Source organism: Gekko japonicus, unplaced genomic scaffold (assembly GCF_001447785.1).
Source record: "Gekko japonicus isolate JY-2015 unplaced genomic scaffold, Gekko_japonicus_V1.1 scaffold1778, whole genome shotgun sequence".
NCBI classification, from domain to species: Eukaryota; Metazoa; Chordata; class Lepidosauria; order Squamata; family Gekkonidae; genus Gekko; species Gekko japonicus.
In genome coordinates, this window is record NW_015162003.1 from 470,131 (window position 1) to 490,214 (window position 20,084).

The 20,084-nt window shown below is 44.6% G+C and overlaps 1 protein-coding gene across 1 annotated transcript in view; it reads right to left on the reverse strand.

Moving 5' to 3' along the window:
- The window catches only part of CNTN6 (contactin 6), a 189,688-nt gene that overhangs the window by 113,554 nt on the left and 56,050 nt on the right, over window positions 1-20,084 (reverse strand). The window contains exons 3-4 of the mRNA XM_015405452.1: window positions 12,779-12,982; window positions 10,798-10,900 (exon numbers count right to left, since the gene is read on the reverse strand). Coding sequence (XP_015260938.1) covers window positions 10,798-10,900; window positions 12,779-12,982 — 307 coding nt within the window. The remainder of the gene's footprint in view (window positions 1-10,797; window positions 10,901-12,778; window positions 12,983-20,084) is intronic.

The window sequence follows — 20,084 nt, forward strand, 5'->3', positions numbered from 1 at the left end:
AAATAACAGTCTGGGCTGTAAGCCAACAGATATATCACATCAAAGAGAAACTTCCAATCAAAAGTGGTTTGGAAAATCACAGAAAAAGAATGACGAACACATGGAAGGCAAACAGATTAGACAAGACATGTTTGGAAGGCACAAAAATCTTCACTGCACTTTGGCAGCAAAACTGCAGTAAGAAGCCTCTTGTAAGTGACCTATGAGTAGACATACCCCCTATTTAATTCCTTTGTATATTAATCCATATCTTTTCAGCAGTTTCAGCCTCCTGCTTTCATTATTGTTTCTATATTTTCAATTTTATTTTCTTCAAAGGTTGTATGGTTTTATATGCAATGCATATGAAATTTGTATATACAACGTTCATAATTTCTATATTGTAAAAATGCACATCATTTGTGCATTGATAAGTCAGCATTATATTCCCTCTGTGTGTATGTATGCATGCAAGCATGCATGCATTGTGAGGCGCTGCTATATCCCTGCTACCCCCAAGGTTGGGTTGAGGATTTTCCCTAGCAACCACTCCTACTATTGTCCACTGAGAAGCAGTGAGCGCTGTGATGACATCACCCAGAAGTGATGTCATTACACTAGGCAAATCCTGGGGGATGCTCTAGCATTCAACCAAAAACTCTATGGTCACCATATAGTTTTTGGATTAACACTAGAGTATTAACCGCCCCCCCCCCCCCGTAATGTGCCCCGCATGAGATGACCTATGAGTCCATAGGTCAGAGCCATGGAGCTCTTCAGGGATGGAGCTCCCCCACCAACCAGCTGGCTGACAGGCAGATCAGGGGGCCCAAAATTTGGTGAAAACCCCTCCACCATTGGGGGGATGGCAACCTTATCTGTTATCATTTTTGCTTTGTTTTTTAAACTTCCCAGTGGGTTTTTTTAAAAAACATTACACATTTTTTTTGCAAGCCTGGGGAACTTTTCAGGTTTGAGAAACATACCACTCACAGCTCCAGTCACTGGATTTAAGTATCCAAAGATTTGGCAACTTCGCTATTAGAATAAAAGACATCACTTCAGACTGTAGGTGGATAGAGGTGTGTGTCACATGATGGAATGCTCTTACACATGAATAGTATCCCCCAGACTGAAGAAAATAGCATATCAGGGCAAAGGGCTCTAGCCTAGTTGTTTCCTGAAAATGCTAGATTTTTATATAATACCAAACAATATTTAGTACTTACTAATGTATTGAGAGAGTGCAGAGCACTTTAAATACATTAACTTGTTGTAATCCATACACTAAATGCCCCTTTTCTACTGTCTCTCCCATTTCGGCCTCCTCTTTACCCCGCCTAAGAGGTGGTAACACATAGGGGTATGCAAGAAAAAAAAAATTGGCCTGATTCATTTTGGCCAAATCGGGCAAAATCTGACTCAGCCCCTGAATGACCCCTGAATGCCACTTTCGGCAATCCAAGTGGATTCGGGGGTCATTCAGGGCCCCAAATCACTTTCTGGTGGGGAGGGGGGGGAACCCAAAGGAAGGTAGTTTAAACTGCCTTCCCTTCCCGCCAAGGGACAACTTGGCCAGGCGCCTTGCAGCCATGGGGTGTGTGGGCATGCCAAGGAAGGGGAGGCAATTTAAATAGCCTTCCCTTCCCAAGAAGGGACTGCTTGCCCACGTGCCATGGGGTGCCTGAGCAAGCCAGGAAAGGGAAGGGAATTTAAACCCCCTTTCCTTTCATCTAAGCACTGGCTTGCTCTGGTGCCTTGCCGCTGCGAGGTGCCCGAGCAAGCCATGGAAGGGAAGGGGGTTTAAACTCCCTTTCCTTCCATCTGGGCGCCTCGCAGTTGTGGAATGCCTCTGCAAGCCTTGGAAGGGAAGGGGGTTTAAGCCTCCTTTCCTTCCATCTAAGTGCTGCCTTGCTCGGGTGCCTCGCAGCCACAGGAAGCCCATGTAAGCCATGGAAGGGAAGGGGGTTTAAACCTCCTTCCATGTCTGGCAATTTGGCAGCAGCTTTTGGAGGCGGGCTGAAACAGACCAGAGAATCTAACTTGGCCCATGGCTGCCCAAAAGGGGGCTGAATGGCCCATTTTCGGGGGTGCATTCAGTTCAGAATCAGTTTGGCAACAATTAATAAACTAATATATATATTTAATAATAATATTAAATAGCATAGTGTTCTATAGTAAACCTGAAACCCAAATAAGTTGTTCCTACATATTGTGATTGCATTATTTATTTGTTTGTTTATTTATTTATTTATTTATTTATTACTTCAATTTATAACCCACCCTTCCCACGAGCAGGCTCAGGGTGGCATAAGAGTGTAATACAGTGTTTGTTTTCTTTCCATTCTAGATTCGGGATGGCAAAAATTAAGGTAAATGTGCTAAAGCAATATAGAGTGCAGAAGTTTGCAACTATCTCTCAAGTATTCGGTATATTTTCAATCTATATACATAAAAGTCCCCTCACTGTAAAATCAATGCCCAGGACCAACCCCTGGACCTAGAAACATGGAATTCGGGGGGAGCACTCCTACCATGACATAGATGCTCACTAAGAGGGAATTTTTAGAAACTCGACCCCTAAGGGTGTCAAACAGGGTGCTCCCCCCATTGCTTCCTATGTGGCTGCCAGGCAGCTGCCTCCTTGCACCACCCAGTCTCTGATTCTCTCTGACTGGTCAGCTGCAGAGTGCAGTGTTCTGAGGTTAAAAAAAACAGTTACAAGAGACTGCAGAGAGCTAATGGGATTTGAGGAAATCAGAAATGGCCAACCATTTGTGAGGTGCAGCAATGCTACTGGCCTGGCCTCCCCAATGCCTTTAAACTCACTTCCCCCAACACCAGACAGGCAGGGCCAGGGTAGCAGCAGGGCCAGGTACTTTAATCCATCAGGGAGGCCACCCGAGCAGAAACACCTTAGCAATCCTGCTGAGCCAGCCTCCTCAATGGCTTTAGACACACTCCCACCCACCCATCCTCCACCTGATAGGCGGTTGTCTGTCAGGTGAAGGAGCAGGGGCAGAGCATTGAAAGCCATCAGGGAGGCTGCCCAAGCAGCATCTCCTTAGCAATCCTGCTGACCCAGCTTCCCTGATGCCTTCAGACACACTACCCCTCCTACACCTGACAGACAACTGCCTGTCAAGGGTTGGAAGGGGGACTTCTGGTTTTGGTGAAACAATGGCAGACGTGTCTCTTGGGCGCTCCAAGGACATGATCCGTGAACCAGCAGACTGAGAGGGGGTGAGATTGTACGCACCCCCCAGGGGCCCTTGTGAAGGGCTTCTAGTCATGAGGCACTAAGGGTCACCTCTCCGCCAGTGCGTTGCCGGGGGATTGAGGCATCCCGATGCCCTGACGGTCTCACCACTGTGTTCCCACATTGGGTCAAGTGATGCACACTGGGACAAGCAAGTGAAGGGCAAGCGAAATACACATGAGAAAAGCGAGATCTACCAGATTGACATTAACAGTGAGTCCGGTTGAAAATAAGCAACAGAAAATTGGCTGAAAGTATCCCTTGAACTAAGTGAGGGGGAGGGCGGGTAACCCCCCCACAGAAATAATACAGACTTTCAGCATGATTGTTTAAGGGGGACAGAAATAAAAGCGATATGGGACTATAGTAAGGAACTTACAAGAGATTTCCAAGTGGTCTGCAGACTTTAGAGACTTTTGGCAAAATTGAGCGAATGTAAACATCCTCGCATTAAAAAACAGAGAAAGATAAGCTCCCGAAACTCAAGCCTACTTCAGGAAGTGCTAGCCCAGCGAGTGCAGTCACGAGACCGGACACAACCATAGACGTTTTCAAAGATGTTAACAGAAGCATTATGACCCCTGCTGGAGCAAATGAAGATGCTCAATGAAAACTTTGCTGCACAATAGCAACAATTAAATGAGAATGTTAAAAAAACAGAGCCGACTTCCGATTTATGGTGGCGCGCTAGCAGACTCACCGGACCTCCCGGGGGTGAAGCTGCGCTCCAGCTGAAGAAGGGGGTGCGCAGGCTCACAACCCCCCTCACAACCCCCCCCCAGGGTCCCGGCAAAGGGACCCTGGCCATGGAACTTGTAAGAGGTTGCCTCTTCGAGGGTGGAATGCCTGAGAATTGAGGTGCCTCTTTGTTTTGATGGTTCTCCATGCTGCGAGACCAAATGGGCTTAGTGACGCTGACCAGGCCGAGCACAGGAGATCATGCGGCAGAAACAAAATAAAAGCAAGGTCAAATGACCGATTATGAGTCAACCCCTTAGCGTTTAAAGAGAAAAATATAGCTCCCCACCCCACCCCACTGAACGAGAGAGAAAATGAGCGGGGGAGGGACGCCTCCCATGCACATGAATTTTTGAGTGACTGAGGGGGGGAGCGGAAGAAAACACGAGTGAAACTGCGTAGAAGTACTTACCAAAGCAAGTCCAAGCAGTCAAGCGCACATTCAGAGAATTTTGAAAAGTTTGCAAAAGTAAACAAAAGATGGTGGGGAAGAGGGACAAAGAAAGACTTTTGAAAGCGAAAGGGCCGGAGAGCCCAAAACTGGAAACTACCAGTGAGACGGCAAAGGCTGTAGCTGACTACATTCACCCTCTACTGGAACAGCTGAATAACTTCAAAGAACAGATGTCTGTGGTTACACAAGGCATAACTGCACAACAAACACAAATAAACAATTTAATACAAATAATGAAGCAAGATGCCGAGAAGGTAAAGGAAGTGGCTGTAACTACATAGAAAGTGAAGAAGAAAGTGCAAAAGCTGAAAAAGAAACAAACTTCTTTGGAAGACCAAATGCTGCAAGTTCAAATGGATAAGGCTAACATGGTCCTGCGCTTCCAGGGCATGCTAGAGAATAGAGGGGAGAATCTTAAAGACCTGATGAGTGAACTACTAGCCCCAGTATCAGAAATGAAGGCAGAATCGCTGCTCAATTATATGGATGTGGTTTACAGATCATATTCGGGATATATAAAGAAAAATAATCTGCCTGGGGAAATTGTAGTAAGATTCTCGAAGAGGCATGTCAGGGATGCTATCCTGAAAGTGGTTGCTGGAACACCCCTGAAAGCAGGGGAAAACACCATCAGAATGCTAAAGGATATTCCATTTGAAGTAAGACAACGCAGAAAGAGATACAAAAAACTTGTGCTTTTTCTTCAAACAAACTCAATTGGATATAAATGGCTATTTCCAGAAGGCATAACGTTTAAGATCAAAGATAAAAAAGAAAAGATTGACTCTGTTCTGAAAGCTCAAGAATTCTTAAAGGTTCAGCTGGGAAGGTCAGAGGACGAAAAAAAAGAAGAGGACAGCAAGTCCAGCGGCGAGCTGGAAACTGGTTCTTCTGGAGAGGACTCTCTGTCTGAGCAAGGGGTGGCAGCCCCAAGTCCCTATAAGTTGCGGAAGAGAAGGGAAAAGAAGAAGTAAAGGCTGAAGGACTCTGAATTGTGCCTTTGAAAATTTTGGTTTTGGGATGATTGGGGGTACTGTTACTAGACAGTTAAATTTAAACTTTAAGGGGAAAGGGCTATAACTGTTTGACTCAGTTTATAAAGGGATCAACGATGAGAAGACTCGATGTATCTAAGCTAGTTGGAGAATCTCCTCTCTTGGGTGTTTAGTTAGTAGTGGGTTCTTTACTTTCTCCTATATATGTAGTTTTCCCCCTCCCCCTTTTCTGTTGTAGTTTTTTGTAGTGGAAAAAATCAATAAAAAATCCCCTCTGGGGGCTTAAAAACACACACACCCAGAGCCAACAGCAGAGAATTTGAAGGAAGTGGATGCCAACATTAAAAAGCTTAAAAAACAAATGCAGGAGATGGGAAAAAAGAGGAACTGTGATGAAGCACAACTTTTACAACTTCACATGGAAAAGGCAAGCTATATTCTGAGATTTCAGGGAATTCCTGAGATTAAAGGGGAGAATATCAAACAGACTTTGGCTGATGCTTTGGGGCCAGTAGTAGATTTAAAAGCGGATTTCCTTATAAGTGAGATGGATGTGATCTATAGGTCACATTAAAAATTTATAAAGAAAAAAATCTGCCCAGGGAAGTGGTGGTGAGATTCTCCAGAAGACAAGTGAGGGATCAGATCCTATAGGCAACAAATGGAACTACCCTTAAAATCGACAGTAAAGAGATAAAAGTCCTAAAAGACATTCCCTTTGAAATATGGGGGGAAAGGAACAAATACAGAGACTAGGCGGTGTATCTTCAAAAGAATAGCATCTCTTACAAATGGATTCTACCTGAAGGACTACTCTTCAAATTTAAAGAAAAGAAAGAAAAAAAATTGACTGTATTATGAAAGCACAAGAGTTTTTGCAACAACAAAAGGAACCCGCAGGAGAAGAAGATGAACAAAAGGAAAGTGGTGAAGAATCACCTGCTTAAGAGGGCTCGGGCTCGGAATTAGGGGCGGCTGCCCCCAAAGAAGTATATACATTGAGGGAAAGAAGATATAAAAAATGAGTTGCTGATTATCTCTGAAGTCTGTTTAATTTTTTTTTAATTAACTTGTCTTTTGTATTGAGCCTTGCCAAGTCAAATTATCTGGGCTTGACATATATAAGCAACAAATATTAATTCACTGGCAATGTAATTTAACCATATATACTAGAAGCTACTATATTGTAACAAGTACAGTACCTTCACCTCTTGGGGTTTTAGTAGTTTTGCTATACTTTCTCCCATAGTTTGTAGCTTTCCCATCCCCTTTTCTTATTTGTAGTTTTGGAAAAAATAAAAAAATATATTAAAAAAGGGTTGGAAGGGGCACGGAGTCCTTAAAGCCATTGGGGAGGACTGCTTAGAAGAACTGCTAAGGTGATGCTACTAGCCCAGTCTCCCCAATGATTTTAAACACAATCCCCCCCTTACACCAGACAGGCAGGTGTTTGTCAGGTGTAGGAGCAGGGCCAGGGTACTTCAATCCATCAGGGAGGCCATCACAGCAGGATCACCTTAGCGATACCAGTAACCACTCTCCCATCCACTATGGAAATATACCCCAGATTTGTATAAAATTGGTTACCTGTATTAGGTTTTCACAGTGTGAGTTCTAAAAAAATTGGTTCATATGAACTTGCTTAATATCTGATTGCTGGGATGTTGTTTTGAATACGTAGTTATGTCCCCAGGCCTGTAACCAGGATTTTTTTGTTCGGGAGGCATTTGAATTTTTAAGGGGGCAGTTAAATTACAGTTAATTAAATTAATCTGAATGCCTGTCTTTAAAGGGGGAGGTTCCAAGCCTGTTTCTTTTCAAGGGACAGCGCAGCCAGCGCATTCGTTCCTAGGAAAACACAATTCAGAGGGCATTTAAATGCCTTTTGAGTTCCCTTCCTTCTTTTCAAGGGACAGCACAGCCAGCGCATTAGTTCCTAGGAAAACACAGTTCAAAGGGCATTTAAATGCCTTTTGAGTTCTCTTCCACAAGGCAGGAAAGCTTAGAAGGGCACTGAAGAAGGCACTTCAATACATCTCCAAAAATTCCACTTTCTGCTAGGCCTGTCCTGCTGTATACCACCTAGGTCATGGTGAGTCTTTCAAAAGCATTCCCATGAGTCAACATCCTCAAAAATAAGGTTTCTGGCATGGCTATTTTTGTGGTGGGACTTTTAATTAAAGGGGCAGGGCCCCCTAATGCCCCACTGTAACTACGAACCTGTATAATGTCCCAGTTCTTAAATGTAACATAAATGAGAAGCACTTTTGAAAAGAAAAGTTATACCCTGCACACACACCCTTCAATGCCCAGGCCAAACCCCTGCACCAAGAAACCCAAAATAAGGGGAGTGCATTCCTAACATGACATCAGCCCCAACTACGAAGAGATTTCTGAGAAACACAATCCCTAAGGGGGTAAAAAAAGAGGCAAAATGTGTTCCTCCAATTGTTTTCCATGTGCCTGGCAGGCTGCTGCCTCCCCCCCCCCCCCCAATTGCTCAACTGTTGCCCCGGTCACACACAGCATTTGCCACGCTGAAGGCACGGTACTGCAGTGGATTTTCCGGGTGCAATCTCACTGGAACATCTGGGAGGCATAGCACTCCCCTGGCCAACCCAAAGCAAGCCACCGAAGCTGCATAGTTAAAAGCTACCAGGATCGACCTACCAGCAAATGGTTTGCCACGGGCTGCATCTGGACTCCTGTGGTGTGATCACACCAGTGTCCTCTTTGCTGCGTGTGCTGATGGTGGAAACCCCGGTGTGCCACCGTCAAGTCTGATCACCTAATCGTGCATCAGATTGCGACAGCACAAAGAGCCACTCCTCCCCCTCGCATTTTCTGACCCGTGTGACTGGGGCCTGTGTAGCTCAGCGTTCTGAGGTAAAACCTGCCTGCTTGCACTACAGTTTTCTCCATTAGAATTCCTACAACAAATGTTACATTTCAAACTTCACATCATCAGTATTCTAACTGGATTTAAGAAACTTAAATACCATAGTGAAGCACGGGTATTAGACTAGTTTCATAGATATGCCCAATAGTAATATTTTATGTGCTAACTAAATGACAAACGATACATTTTATGCAGTTAAATCAGTAAAATAAATTTGGGTTTGATGGGAAAGTAAGTTTTGCATATGTTTCACTTCCCCCACATCTCCATTGCAATAGGAAAAAACCTCCCCCCATGGCTTCAAAACTTCTAGAAAATTTATATCTCTTGACACAACAAGCTGTTCCTTTAGCCGCATTGTAAACAGTATATTTGATAACCTGTTAGGCTCAAACCACATATTATATGCATCTGCATGGAACTGGAACCCAGCGTTTCCCTCCTCCTTTTCCTTCCTCTTATTCAGGAAGGAACAAGAACTGATTCAGGTTGATGATGATGATAATTTGGAGTAAAAAAGCAGTAGGAGAAGGGCATTTCAACCTTCCTGCTGCTTCTTTGCTCCAGTTGTCCCTACTCTCACCTGACTTTCCTACAACAGGAGCCTAAATGTCTCCTTGCTATTGCAAAAAAAACCCACAAAAAAACAAAACAAGTTTGGACTGTAACTTCTGGCAGGTAAGGATCACCCCCTGCCATTTCTTCACACCAAGAAATCCCTTCCTAAATAGGGCTGTTGGGATTCAGTTGCATACATTTTGTTGCATACATTTTTGTGCAATAAGGACCACCAGAAACATTCTCACCCAATATCATTACAATGGTTGTAGCAGAGTCGATATAGTAGAAGGTTGGATCTGGCCAGCTTTTCAGCTGGTACAAAAAGAAGGGGTCCTCCTTAATCTCAAAAAAAGGGATCTTAGATCCCATAGAAAAAAGGCATGTGGGATGGGGCAGGCCTGAGTGAAAAGCTGGCTGGATTTATCGAAGAGTTTACAGCAATACATGATGTGTATTGAAATTTTCAGTATTTATTTTGCTCTCTGAATATGATCGAAGATCCCTCTTTTTCAGAGACATAGGAAAACTCAATTATCTTAACTTGAACATTGGTTCATGTTACATTTGCCTAGGCTGGCTTACTTGAAATAAATCTCATATGTAAAAGCACAGGTATACTTATTTTGAGTGTCAAAGCAAACAGCCTTTCAAATAGGAAGAATTAAGTGAGATGTCAGAAATATTTACAGTAGTTAGCTTAACTTTCTCACATTGAAGAATTCAATTTGCTACAACAAAGAAAGTATTTTAATTGGTATTATTTCAGAACACTGGAGTTTTACAAGACTTATACATTATTTGTCTGGAGGAGACTTTGTAGGCTTAGTTACCAGGGAAGTGTCAATTCCTTATTAGAGTTAGAAATGACAAATTAATGGTTTTTTAGTTGTAAATTTTCCGGGCTGTATGGCTGTGGTCTTGGTATTGTGGTACCTGATGTTTCACCAGCAGCTGTGGTATCTTATGTAGAGCATAAGATACCACATACCCTGCAATTGTGGACAGGTTTACATTGGGACCACACAGAGTAGCATCCAGACAAGAATAAAAGAACATGAAAGACACTGCAGACTGTGCCAAACTGAAAAATCAACAGTGGCTGAACATAGCCTAACTCAAACAGGATACAGTATCTTATTTCAAGACACTGAAAATCTGGACAACACATCCAATTACCATGTCAGATTATACAGGGAAGCCACTGAAATCCATAAACATAAACACAATTTCAACAGGAAAGAAGAGACTTTAAAAATGAATACGGCATGGTTTCCTGTCCTGAAAAACACAAAATGCTCTACATCTTACAACAGCACTACAAATAAGATTAGAATTTTAACAGCCAATACATATGCAAAAGAACCTCCTCAGGAATGCTCCTCCATTAGTATGTCACAGCCTGGGAAACTCCTACAAGATAATGACTCAGCCGTAACCCCACCTTCCTGAGTAGATACTGCCTACCATCTTTCTTCTCACATTGACACAGAGAGTACTCCATCTTTCTGCATTATACCTCTGAGGATGCCAGTCACAGCTGCTGGCGAAAAGTCAGGTACTACAATGCCAAGACGACAGCCATACAGCCCAGAAAATCTACAACTAATGAACTCCGGCCATGAAAGCCTTCAACAACATAAATTAATGGTTTGTTTGGAAAGTCAGCTAACCTAAAACACCTGAAAGGAACTGGCGTTCAAGGGTCTACTTTGTCAGGCCAGTGAGATGGCATATACCTTCCCCAATGGGAATTCCAAAGTATGAATGTTGTAAGTCAACAAATATTTAAACCTTTTCTTGACTATTTTATATCCACATTTAACTCATCATTGGTAAATTTTAACATTTTATTGTAACAAACAATAATTATGATTTATTTTTTTTTAAAAAAGAGAGAGATTAACATCCTTACTTTCCAAGGGCAAAGCATTCTAGTTGAGCAGTTGAACCCTTTGCTGCATATGTTGTTTCTGGAAAACGAACTTCAATCTTTGGTTCATACTCCCCCATCACACCTGTTGAACATCAAAACAGAACAACACTCCAGTTGTGCCTCAGACCTGTCTACTACAACAGATTTTCAGTGTAAAAGATAAAGTTGTGGCCTTACTTGTTCCCATGGAAACTAATAAGTGTCTTCCAGTGAGAGCAAGAGTGGGCCTCTGTGGAGAACTTCATCACTGTGCAGATGCCCAATATGAAGTCTACAAATTAAATCACATGAGTGAATTCCCCTTGATCTCTTGACCCAGCATTTAGCAGTACTCTCAGGCAGCATACTGTATTCTTTCTAACTTCTAAAACTGATTGATTTTTGGACAGCATGAAACTTAGTCACAAAGTCAGATGCATTGAAAATCCAAAGCAGAACTCCATACTTCTCTTTGGCTTTATGTCTCTTGCAATGAAAAGAACACAAGCAATTTTCTGAATTGAGAAACTGGGCTAATCTGTCATTAATCTCAGCAGTTTTTTATTCCAGCATTACACTGGCTATTATAAGATTATTATAATTCTTTACTCCAACACAATTACAGTAGATTGCATTGTTTGTTCTTTTTATGTCCTTTAAAAAAATGTTTGTAACTATTTTAGATTTAACAGTATATGCCAAACTTGTATAAATTGTGACCTATCAAGGTAAACCAAGCAATGTATTCTGATGTTCCAGCAACTGAGTTCATGTGGATTTTCCCCCCAGCAGTCACTGATAACTAGGGTATGTGATACACTAACATTGATCAAACACCACTGACTTATTTATTATTTTTTTAGAAATAGAAGAAGAGATTGGATTTATACCCCACCCTTCACTACCCATAGGAGTCTCAGAGTGGTTTACAATCTTCTTTCCCTTCCCCTCCCCACAACAGACACCCTGTGAGGTAGGTGGGGCTGAGAGAGCTCTTTCAAGAACTGCTCCTGAGAGAACAGCTCTGAAAGAACTTGTAACTGACCCAAGGTCACACCAGCTGCAGCATGTGGAGGAGTGGGGAATCAAACCCAGTTCTCCCAGATCAGAGTCCATGCTCCTAACCACTACACCAAACTGTTGTAGTGCTTTTCTCCTTGATTAGGTACTCAAAGGGGCTTTTCACCCTTCCTCTGCTTAATTCCCACAACAACAATCTTGTAAGGGAAGTTTAGGCTGAGAGATTGTGATGGGCCCAAGGTCACCTGGCAGGCTTCCATGGCTGAGCAAGGGATTTAAACCCAATTGTCTCTGGTCCTTGTCCCTGTTCCTTGTCCTACACTTTATCCACCACACCAATCCTCAGAGCTGACATTGCTTTACAAAAAATAGCCAGGAAGGGGGGGGGACAGCTATTCCACTCATAAATCAAACTTTCCCTGAGGGTTGCGATTCTGTGAGAAAGTGACTAGAAATCTTTAAATTTTCAGCACTGCTTGAAATGAGAATCTCTACCATTCTTACAGTTTAACTGCCAGAGACCTCGTAAGTGGTTTAGGCTGCAATCACAAGGATACGTTTCTGAGAGTATGCCCCACTCAGTAATATAGGGCTTACTTCTGAACAGATCTGTTTGCAGTTGCTCCCCTAACATAGATATTCCCAAGCAAACTCCTTTTGCTCATTCACACAGTTCCTCCATGAGATTTTACCCACAATAGCCATATCCAAAGTACAGAAATGATCAATTAATAGTTTCCCTGGTTCAAATTACAGATTGAAGAAAACAAGCAACATTAAAAGTTATAGAAGCATTTTGCCCAGAGAATAGCAACTGGACCTTGACACTCTCAGGAAGACTGCACTATGTAAAAAGAAGAGTGTCCAGAATTTTTTCTCGAATCTTAGAATAAAATGGACAATTAATGCAAGGTTGTCAAAGAACAATTAATTTAGCTTAATTAAGACTGTTAAAACTTACCATCAGTACGAAGCACAAGTGGTGTGGGTGGGCCGTGAATACTTTGTTTAGCTTCTGTGTTAGTTATAACACATGTGTAATTGCCCACATCAGAGGGTTCCACTTTGGCAATGTACAGATTCCCTGTCTCTTGAGAGACAAATCGCCGATTGTCCTCCTGAACATATAAGGGATTATCATTGAAAATCCAAGCATAGGACAAATCTGGAAAACATCAAACACTTATTACACATATCTTCCTAACAAAACTCTGCTATGAGTTTTAGCACTATTGGAAAAGGGTTTTTTTAAAAAAAAAAATTAATGGACCACTTCCATGATTAACAAAATGGTGTAAAGGTTTTTTTTTTTTTTTAATGGTGAATCTTGAACTGGATTATCACTAGAATATGTACAACTTTCTCTCTCCTCCCCACCCCATTCATTGTCATCCTCCTGTGTCAAGTGCTTTCTTATCTTTCATTTCAAATGGGAATACAAATGTTGAAATGTTACAACACTTGTACAAAAAAGAAAATGCTAATTTTCATTTTCATCTCTCCAGTGCAATGACAGTGAGTACAAATGTTTCAATGATACCACTATGTCAAATCATGGGAAATTGAATGCTTTAAAATTCAGTAAGGGATTTGGGGTGGGAGGAATAAACCCATTTCACAGTGACATGTCCAAAATTAATTTAATGTAGATTAAAGAAATGACTTAGACAATTATAAATTAACCGCTATAGATAAACCTTTCATTGTATCTGGTTCAAGCGTATTATTTTTTTAGTACAGATGATTCACACACTTGTGAGAGAATAATAAAATATTGTGCAACCAAGAAATTAGGGATCAGTGATGTATCGACATGTGAGACACAAGCTCAGCAGTGCATAAAAAAGGAGCTTTATTTTGTTGTGCTCTTATAGCTTTCTTTCCAAGCTGCTGGATGTAATGCCTTGGATTAAAGTTGCAATTGATCAGATTGAGGCTAGATAACAGAAAATATCTTCACTATTAAAAGTTGGGCATTTGGGCACAGTAATAATATGTGAGGGGTTTTTTTTGTATTTTGTAATTAGATCTGAAAAAATGCACTATTGCAAGCTTGTTGGATTGCATTACCTCCTAAGAATCTTCTAACCCTGTTGTCTAAATTTAGTGTTATTGCATTCTTTTCTCAAAAGTGATTTCAAGGAATTTGATGCAGTTCAGCCTTCCCTTCCCTCCCTCTTTCATTCTTTCTTTCGATTTATTTTTCAAATTTATAGTCCGTCCTCCTCACAAATGGGCTCAGGGTGGATCACAGCAATAGTTAGGCCATTCGGCAACACAGACATACTAATAAGCATTAAAACAGCATTTAAAAACAATCTGCTCTGATACTGGACTCTGAACTCTGAGTTTACTCAACCTCCGCTGCATGGAGGTGGCATCTTCAGCAGGGGAGACTGAGCTGGTTTTTTTAGACTGTTTCATTGCAGTGACTCTGTGGAGGTAACTATAAGATTGAGGCTCGTGCGCTATCGGCAAAGTTGATTGAGTGCATGGGCTGTTTTGCTGCCGGGAGGAAATTGACAGACAGATGCGCTGAGACGCAGCAGGTCTCGACACTGAGGAGGCAGGGCAAGCCTTTATAGGCTCGGCCCCATTCCCCTCCTTCTCAGTTGCACCTCGTGCTCGAAGAGACCGTTTGCTCCGAGCACGACGCAGGTTAGTCCTTTGTGCTGGCTTCAGGCTTACCTTGGGGCTTGTGGGCAACAAAAAAGGGCTGAGGCAGCGGCGCTCTTTGGGGCAGCTCCGGCAGTTGGGATGGTACCGTTAGTCGGGGAGAGCCTTTTTCCGAGGCGTTCGAGCGTGGCATGGAGTTCTTTGCTCAGCCGAATGGCCGGATTAGGATGGCGGTGTAGGCGGAGTCAGCGAGTCAGGCGACGGCATCAGGTGGCGCATCGGGCGGGCTGGCGCCTGCTTAGTGGGGCCACAGTTGGAGCATGGCCACTGGGGCGGCCCCTTGGCAGCCTGCTCCACCTTGTTGAAGCAAGACACACACATAGTCTGTCCCTGCCCTTACTATTCTTCCATGCTCATTTAGTGCAGTTGGTAAGGCTGCTGGGGCCCAGTTCCATTTCCTTGCACTGTTCCTATCCCCCCCACACACACCACTTTCCTTATACAGATGGGTAAGGATCAATGGGTATTTAGGGCTTTAGGCGGCAGCCATTTTGGGGGTTCTTCTTGACCAAGTTAACAGCGGCCATCTTGGAAGGTTAAGCAGTAATACTTGTTTAATCTGGCTCGCAGTTGGGACTTTCGAGGCGCCCTCTAGCGGCTGTTGCTGGGTAACTTGAGGAATACAAGTGGTTCTTCGGGGTTGCCCCTGGTGGCTGTTGCTGGGCAACTAGAGTAGGCTGTTAAATTTTGTATCCAGCCAGTGCTTACTCGGGCGCACTCTAGTGGTGAATCACCATATAGCCCTCTCTCTGAAGCATTGGTTTTGATACTTTAGCATAGACAGGATGGCATCTGGAAAAGGAAAGGGCCGGGCCAAGGGCAAGCAACCGGCTCCTAAGAGGCCTACCCTCGAGCCGGCGAGGCCAGAATTATCTGATGGCGAGGACGATCCCATTAATGCTGCTATCTTGGCACGCTTGGATGCCTTGGAGAAGCAAAGGGGGAAGCTCGCCCTGCCCCCTATTACAACTGAGGGTGCTAAGAAATCAAAACCCAAGGCTCCTTCTGCATTTCCGGCAAAGATCCTGGCATGTTTGGCCATGATGGAGGATGGCCAGGGGACATCAGGTCAGCAAGCGGAAGAGGCTGATGATGGTGGAAGGCAGCTGGAGGTCTATAAGGGCCCCCCTTCCAAGGATGGTAAGGAAATTGAAGAGGACAAGGGTAAAGAAGCCAAGAAGTGGCCCTGGTGGCACTAGGCCTTCATCTTCTCAATCTTCTTGCTGCAGAGGTCACTCAGGAGGGTGCGGATCACATTCATCACTGTCTACAGCCACACGTGACAAGATCCTTAAAGGGGATTTTGTCAACGTCTTCATCCTCCTTTTTAGGGAACTTGATAAGAAAGATAAGAAGGATTTAGACGAGCACGAAAAAGAACACTTGAAGAAACGGAGGGCCGGCAGGATGTGGGCCAACTGGTATCCGGGGTTCCTTATTTACACAGCGGTCATCGTACACCATGGAGGGCCTCCCCCATGCTGAAGTATATGGACATTATTTATAAGGCATATACTCACTTTATGGGAATGGCATGGCTGGAGTATGATGAAGGCTTCAGAATGTGGGCCGCCATGAATCCAACCTGGAGGTGGGATCGGATTCATCCCCACCTGTGGCTCGAAGCTATGGCAGCAGCATGGCCTGCAGCCGGGAACTGTTCAGATAGTGGGCATGTGGTGCACAGGCTACTGGGTCCGAGTTCGGCTCGAGCTCCCAGCTGGCAGGCACCCCAGTGGCGCCCACTTTGTTGGGAGTTCACTTCACAGGGCACGTGCAGTAGGAAGGTGTGTTCATTTTGGCATGAGTGCCCACTGTTTGCAGGCCCCCATCCACTCTCTAGTTTCCCCAGGCCAAGATCTAAGTCAGGCCGCAGAGGTGGGAAGTGTAATTTCGGTGGCGGAGGCCAACAAGGGGCTGGGAACAAAGGGTCCTAGTCCCGTTAAGATTCATATGTTGGCCCGCCTGTTACGGGATTATCCCAATCAACAGGTGGGTAAGTATTTGTTAGAAGGATTTATGTTTGGTTTTAGAATACCCTACCAGGGTGACAGGAGGCCATTCCGGGCTCCTAACCTAAAATCCATTAGGGGAATGGAAGAGGTGGTGAGGCAAAAAATTGCCAAGGAATGCAAGGAGGGCAGGGAGTTGAGCCCCTTTGTGGCTGCACCATGTCCCAATTTGAGGGTGTCACCTTTAGGGGGGGTCCCCAGCAAAGCCCCAGGTGAGTTTAGACTCATCCACCACCTGTCCTACCCTCGGAGAGGATCAGTCAATGATGCGATATCTGATGAGCTGTGCTTGGTCAGGTACACATCGTTCGACCAGGCTATGCAAGTTGTGCGCAGCTGTGAGATGGATGCAGACCTCACCAAGTGGGATATAAAATCCGCATTCCGTCTTCTCCCTGTTCACCCTGGGGACTTTGAATTGTTAGGTTTTGCATTTGAGAATAGGTTTTACATGGATCGGGCTCTTCCTATGGGGTGCTCCGTTTCATGTGCAGTTTTTGAGAAGTTTAGTACGTTTTTAGAGTGGGGCCTGCGTTTTGGGATGGGGCTGACTAGTACCGTGTACTACTTAGATGATTTTCTGTTTGTGGGAGGGGCACTGTCAATTCTTGTTGGACTCCTTTACATCTTTGGCCGGGGAGCTTGGAGTTCTGTTGGCCCATGAAAAGACGGAGGGGCCCACCAAGATACTAACGTACTTAGGGATTGAGTTGGATACCAGAGATCAGTTGTCCCGCTTGCCCTGGGATAAAATCCAGGAGTTGAAAAAGTTAATTGGACAAGCTACTAAGCTCAGTAAAATATCTTTGCTGGAGCTCCAGATGCAGATCATTCCCTGGTAAGGATGCCCGTGAGTTTTTGGGGGATTGGAGGGCTGAGTCCGACAGGGCAATTGGACTAGCTTTAGCTCCATCAACTAGGAAATCCTACAGGAGGGCCAGTAGTGACTTCACTGACTTTAGGCAGTCAATGGGCCTACCTCCGGTTTGGCCCATTCCAGTGCCTCAATTAATTCAATTTTGTGTGTATTCCAAGAAGAGAGGTTTGGCTGTAAGGACCATCAAGTGTCAGCTGTCTTCCTTGGCATATGCCAGTAAAGCATCAGGTTTTGCTGACTATACAGGAGATTTCAGAGTTAGGAAGATGTTGGAGGGTTGGTCCCGAGAGGGCAGTCCTGCAGTGGATACCAGGGAACCATTGTCCCCAGCAATACTTAAAGGCCTTCATGCCTTATGGCCAAACATCTGTGCTGACATGTATGAGACTGCTCTTTTTCATGCAGCTTCATTGTTAGCCTTTTTTGGGGCACTGAGCATTAGCAAATTAGTGGCTGCATCACGCCAGGATACTTCTAGGAGGGCCTTGCTTTAAGTGACATTACCGTGTCGGTAGACAAGGTTGGGGTGTTGTTTCGACATTCCAAGACCGACCAGTGGGGGAAAGGCTCGCACTTGGAGCTGGGTCAGTGCTCTGATCAGGAGCTATGCCCGGTATGGGTGCTGCGGCATTACCTTGCATGGAGGGGGTCAGAGGTTGGCATTCTATTCCGCCATAGGGATGGTTCCCCTCTTACCAAATTTCAGTTTTGGTCACTAACCCAGAAGGCGCTGAAAAAGCTGGGTTTGGGGGCTTTTCGTTTTGGAACCCACTCCTTCAGGATTTGGGCGGCTTCCACCGCAGCTGACATGGGGTATTCTCCCACTGATATTCGGTCGGTCGGCCGTTGGCGTTCCCGCACGTATAAGAATTATGTTCAAAAGAACAAGTTTTGAGTTTGGATGTTGACAAAACTCTCATTACAGGTGCTGTCAGCAGGCCGGCGAGGCACGACGTTCTGGTTTGTGGCCACAGTATGATTTTCTGGGCTGCCCATCACACCAGGAGGACACCTGTGGGATCACAGCTGGGCCTCAGCGGGTGGGCTTGTGTTGAGTGGTTAGGGAGAAGAGGCTTGAGATGGCCCAGACTTCTCCCTTTGTTGTTGGGAAAACGGCAGGGGCCCTCCCGCAGGTCTTGGTTATCCGCCTTGGGGGTAACGACCTGGGCCTGCTGAAGGGCATAGCATTGGCAATTCAGGCCAAGGCTGACCTCGCCACCATTAAAGCAAGGTGGCCAGGTACGCAGATTGTGTGGTCAGCAATTTTGCCGCGTTGTGTCTGGCGTGGCCTTGGGGACCCCCGGGGTTTGGACAGGGCCCGGAAGAAGGTGAACCGACATATGGAAAAGGCACTGGAGGGGGGTTTAGGTCAGTCTCTCTCTTATCAAGGTATTCAGGTCGAGCTTGACCTATACAGGGATGATGGCATCCATTTGTCAAACAAGGGCAATGACATATTCCTAGAGGAATTACAGCAAGGGATTAGGGCAGCCTTGGGCTGTTAGGTGGCTGCGGCGGCCAAAGCAGAGGCTTGGCCTTGCCTGTGGCAGAGTAGGGTGGGAAAGAATGCAGAACCGGTAATCACTTTCAGCCAGTTCCAGTTGGGGACCAGGGGGTCATCAGGAACAACCCCAGGGCTGTTGGGCTTAGGGCTGGGAATGGTGACCACCTCAGGGAGCCTCTTAGCTGTAGGGCTTCAGGGGTAGGCGCTCTTGGGAGGTGACCTGTGTGCTGGGCTGCCGGTCGCAGGCCAGAGACTTGGCCCTAAACTGGGGCTAGTGACTTGCCCATACATCTAGGCAAGGAGGTTGGCTCGAGTGACACCTGCCTTGCCTGTTCTGTTCCCACTTAGTTTCTTTGCTGCTGATTTATTATGCAAAAAAATAGTTAATAAAGTGGCCCTTGTTTGAATTCCAAACAGTTGTCTGTCGCTTTATTTCTAGCTCAGGGGGCAAAATGGCTTTTCTGCATAACACCATCTACATTCCTCATTTTTGTACATATCTGTGGATGAGGAACTATAGAATAACAGCACTATGGGTACAAAAAGTTCAGGTACAACAGAGTCCTTTCAGAAAGCCATTGTGGTATATACTCAAGCTGTTGGATTAGGATCTGGGAGGCCCATGTTTGAATTCCCATGCTGCCAATGAGTCCTGCTGGGTGGTCTTAGGTTGATCTCTCTCTCTCAGCCTTATCAGGATAACATGGGAAAGGAAGACTTCTCCATGGTCATCTAGGGAGCTTCATGGCTGAGTAGATATATGAGCCCAGGTATCACTTGCAATAAACTAACTATTGTACCACACTAGCTTTTAAGTAAGTTAATATATTAAAGAAAGTATACTATTTAGTATTGTAGCATCAGCCATGGACTGTTAATGCAGATAACACGTGTTTAAATGGACTGTTCCAATGAGCTCTTCAGTGTCCAAAACTACTCTCTAAACAAATGCCATATTTTCCAATCATGCTTGGTAAGTTTAGCATTGGTATTTGCATTAGGGCATTTCGGGTGGCTGCCTGCATTATGCATTGGCATTTTAATGCATAGACATTATACTTTTAAAAAGAAAACCTGTGATAGACCCAATGAGTTCCACCATTCAGCCTGCACAGCCAGGTGGCCATACAGTTGCTATCTTCTGCAGTGCAGACTGACATTAGAGGAGACAAGCCCGTATTCAGACTACAAGACTACA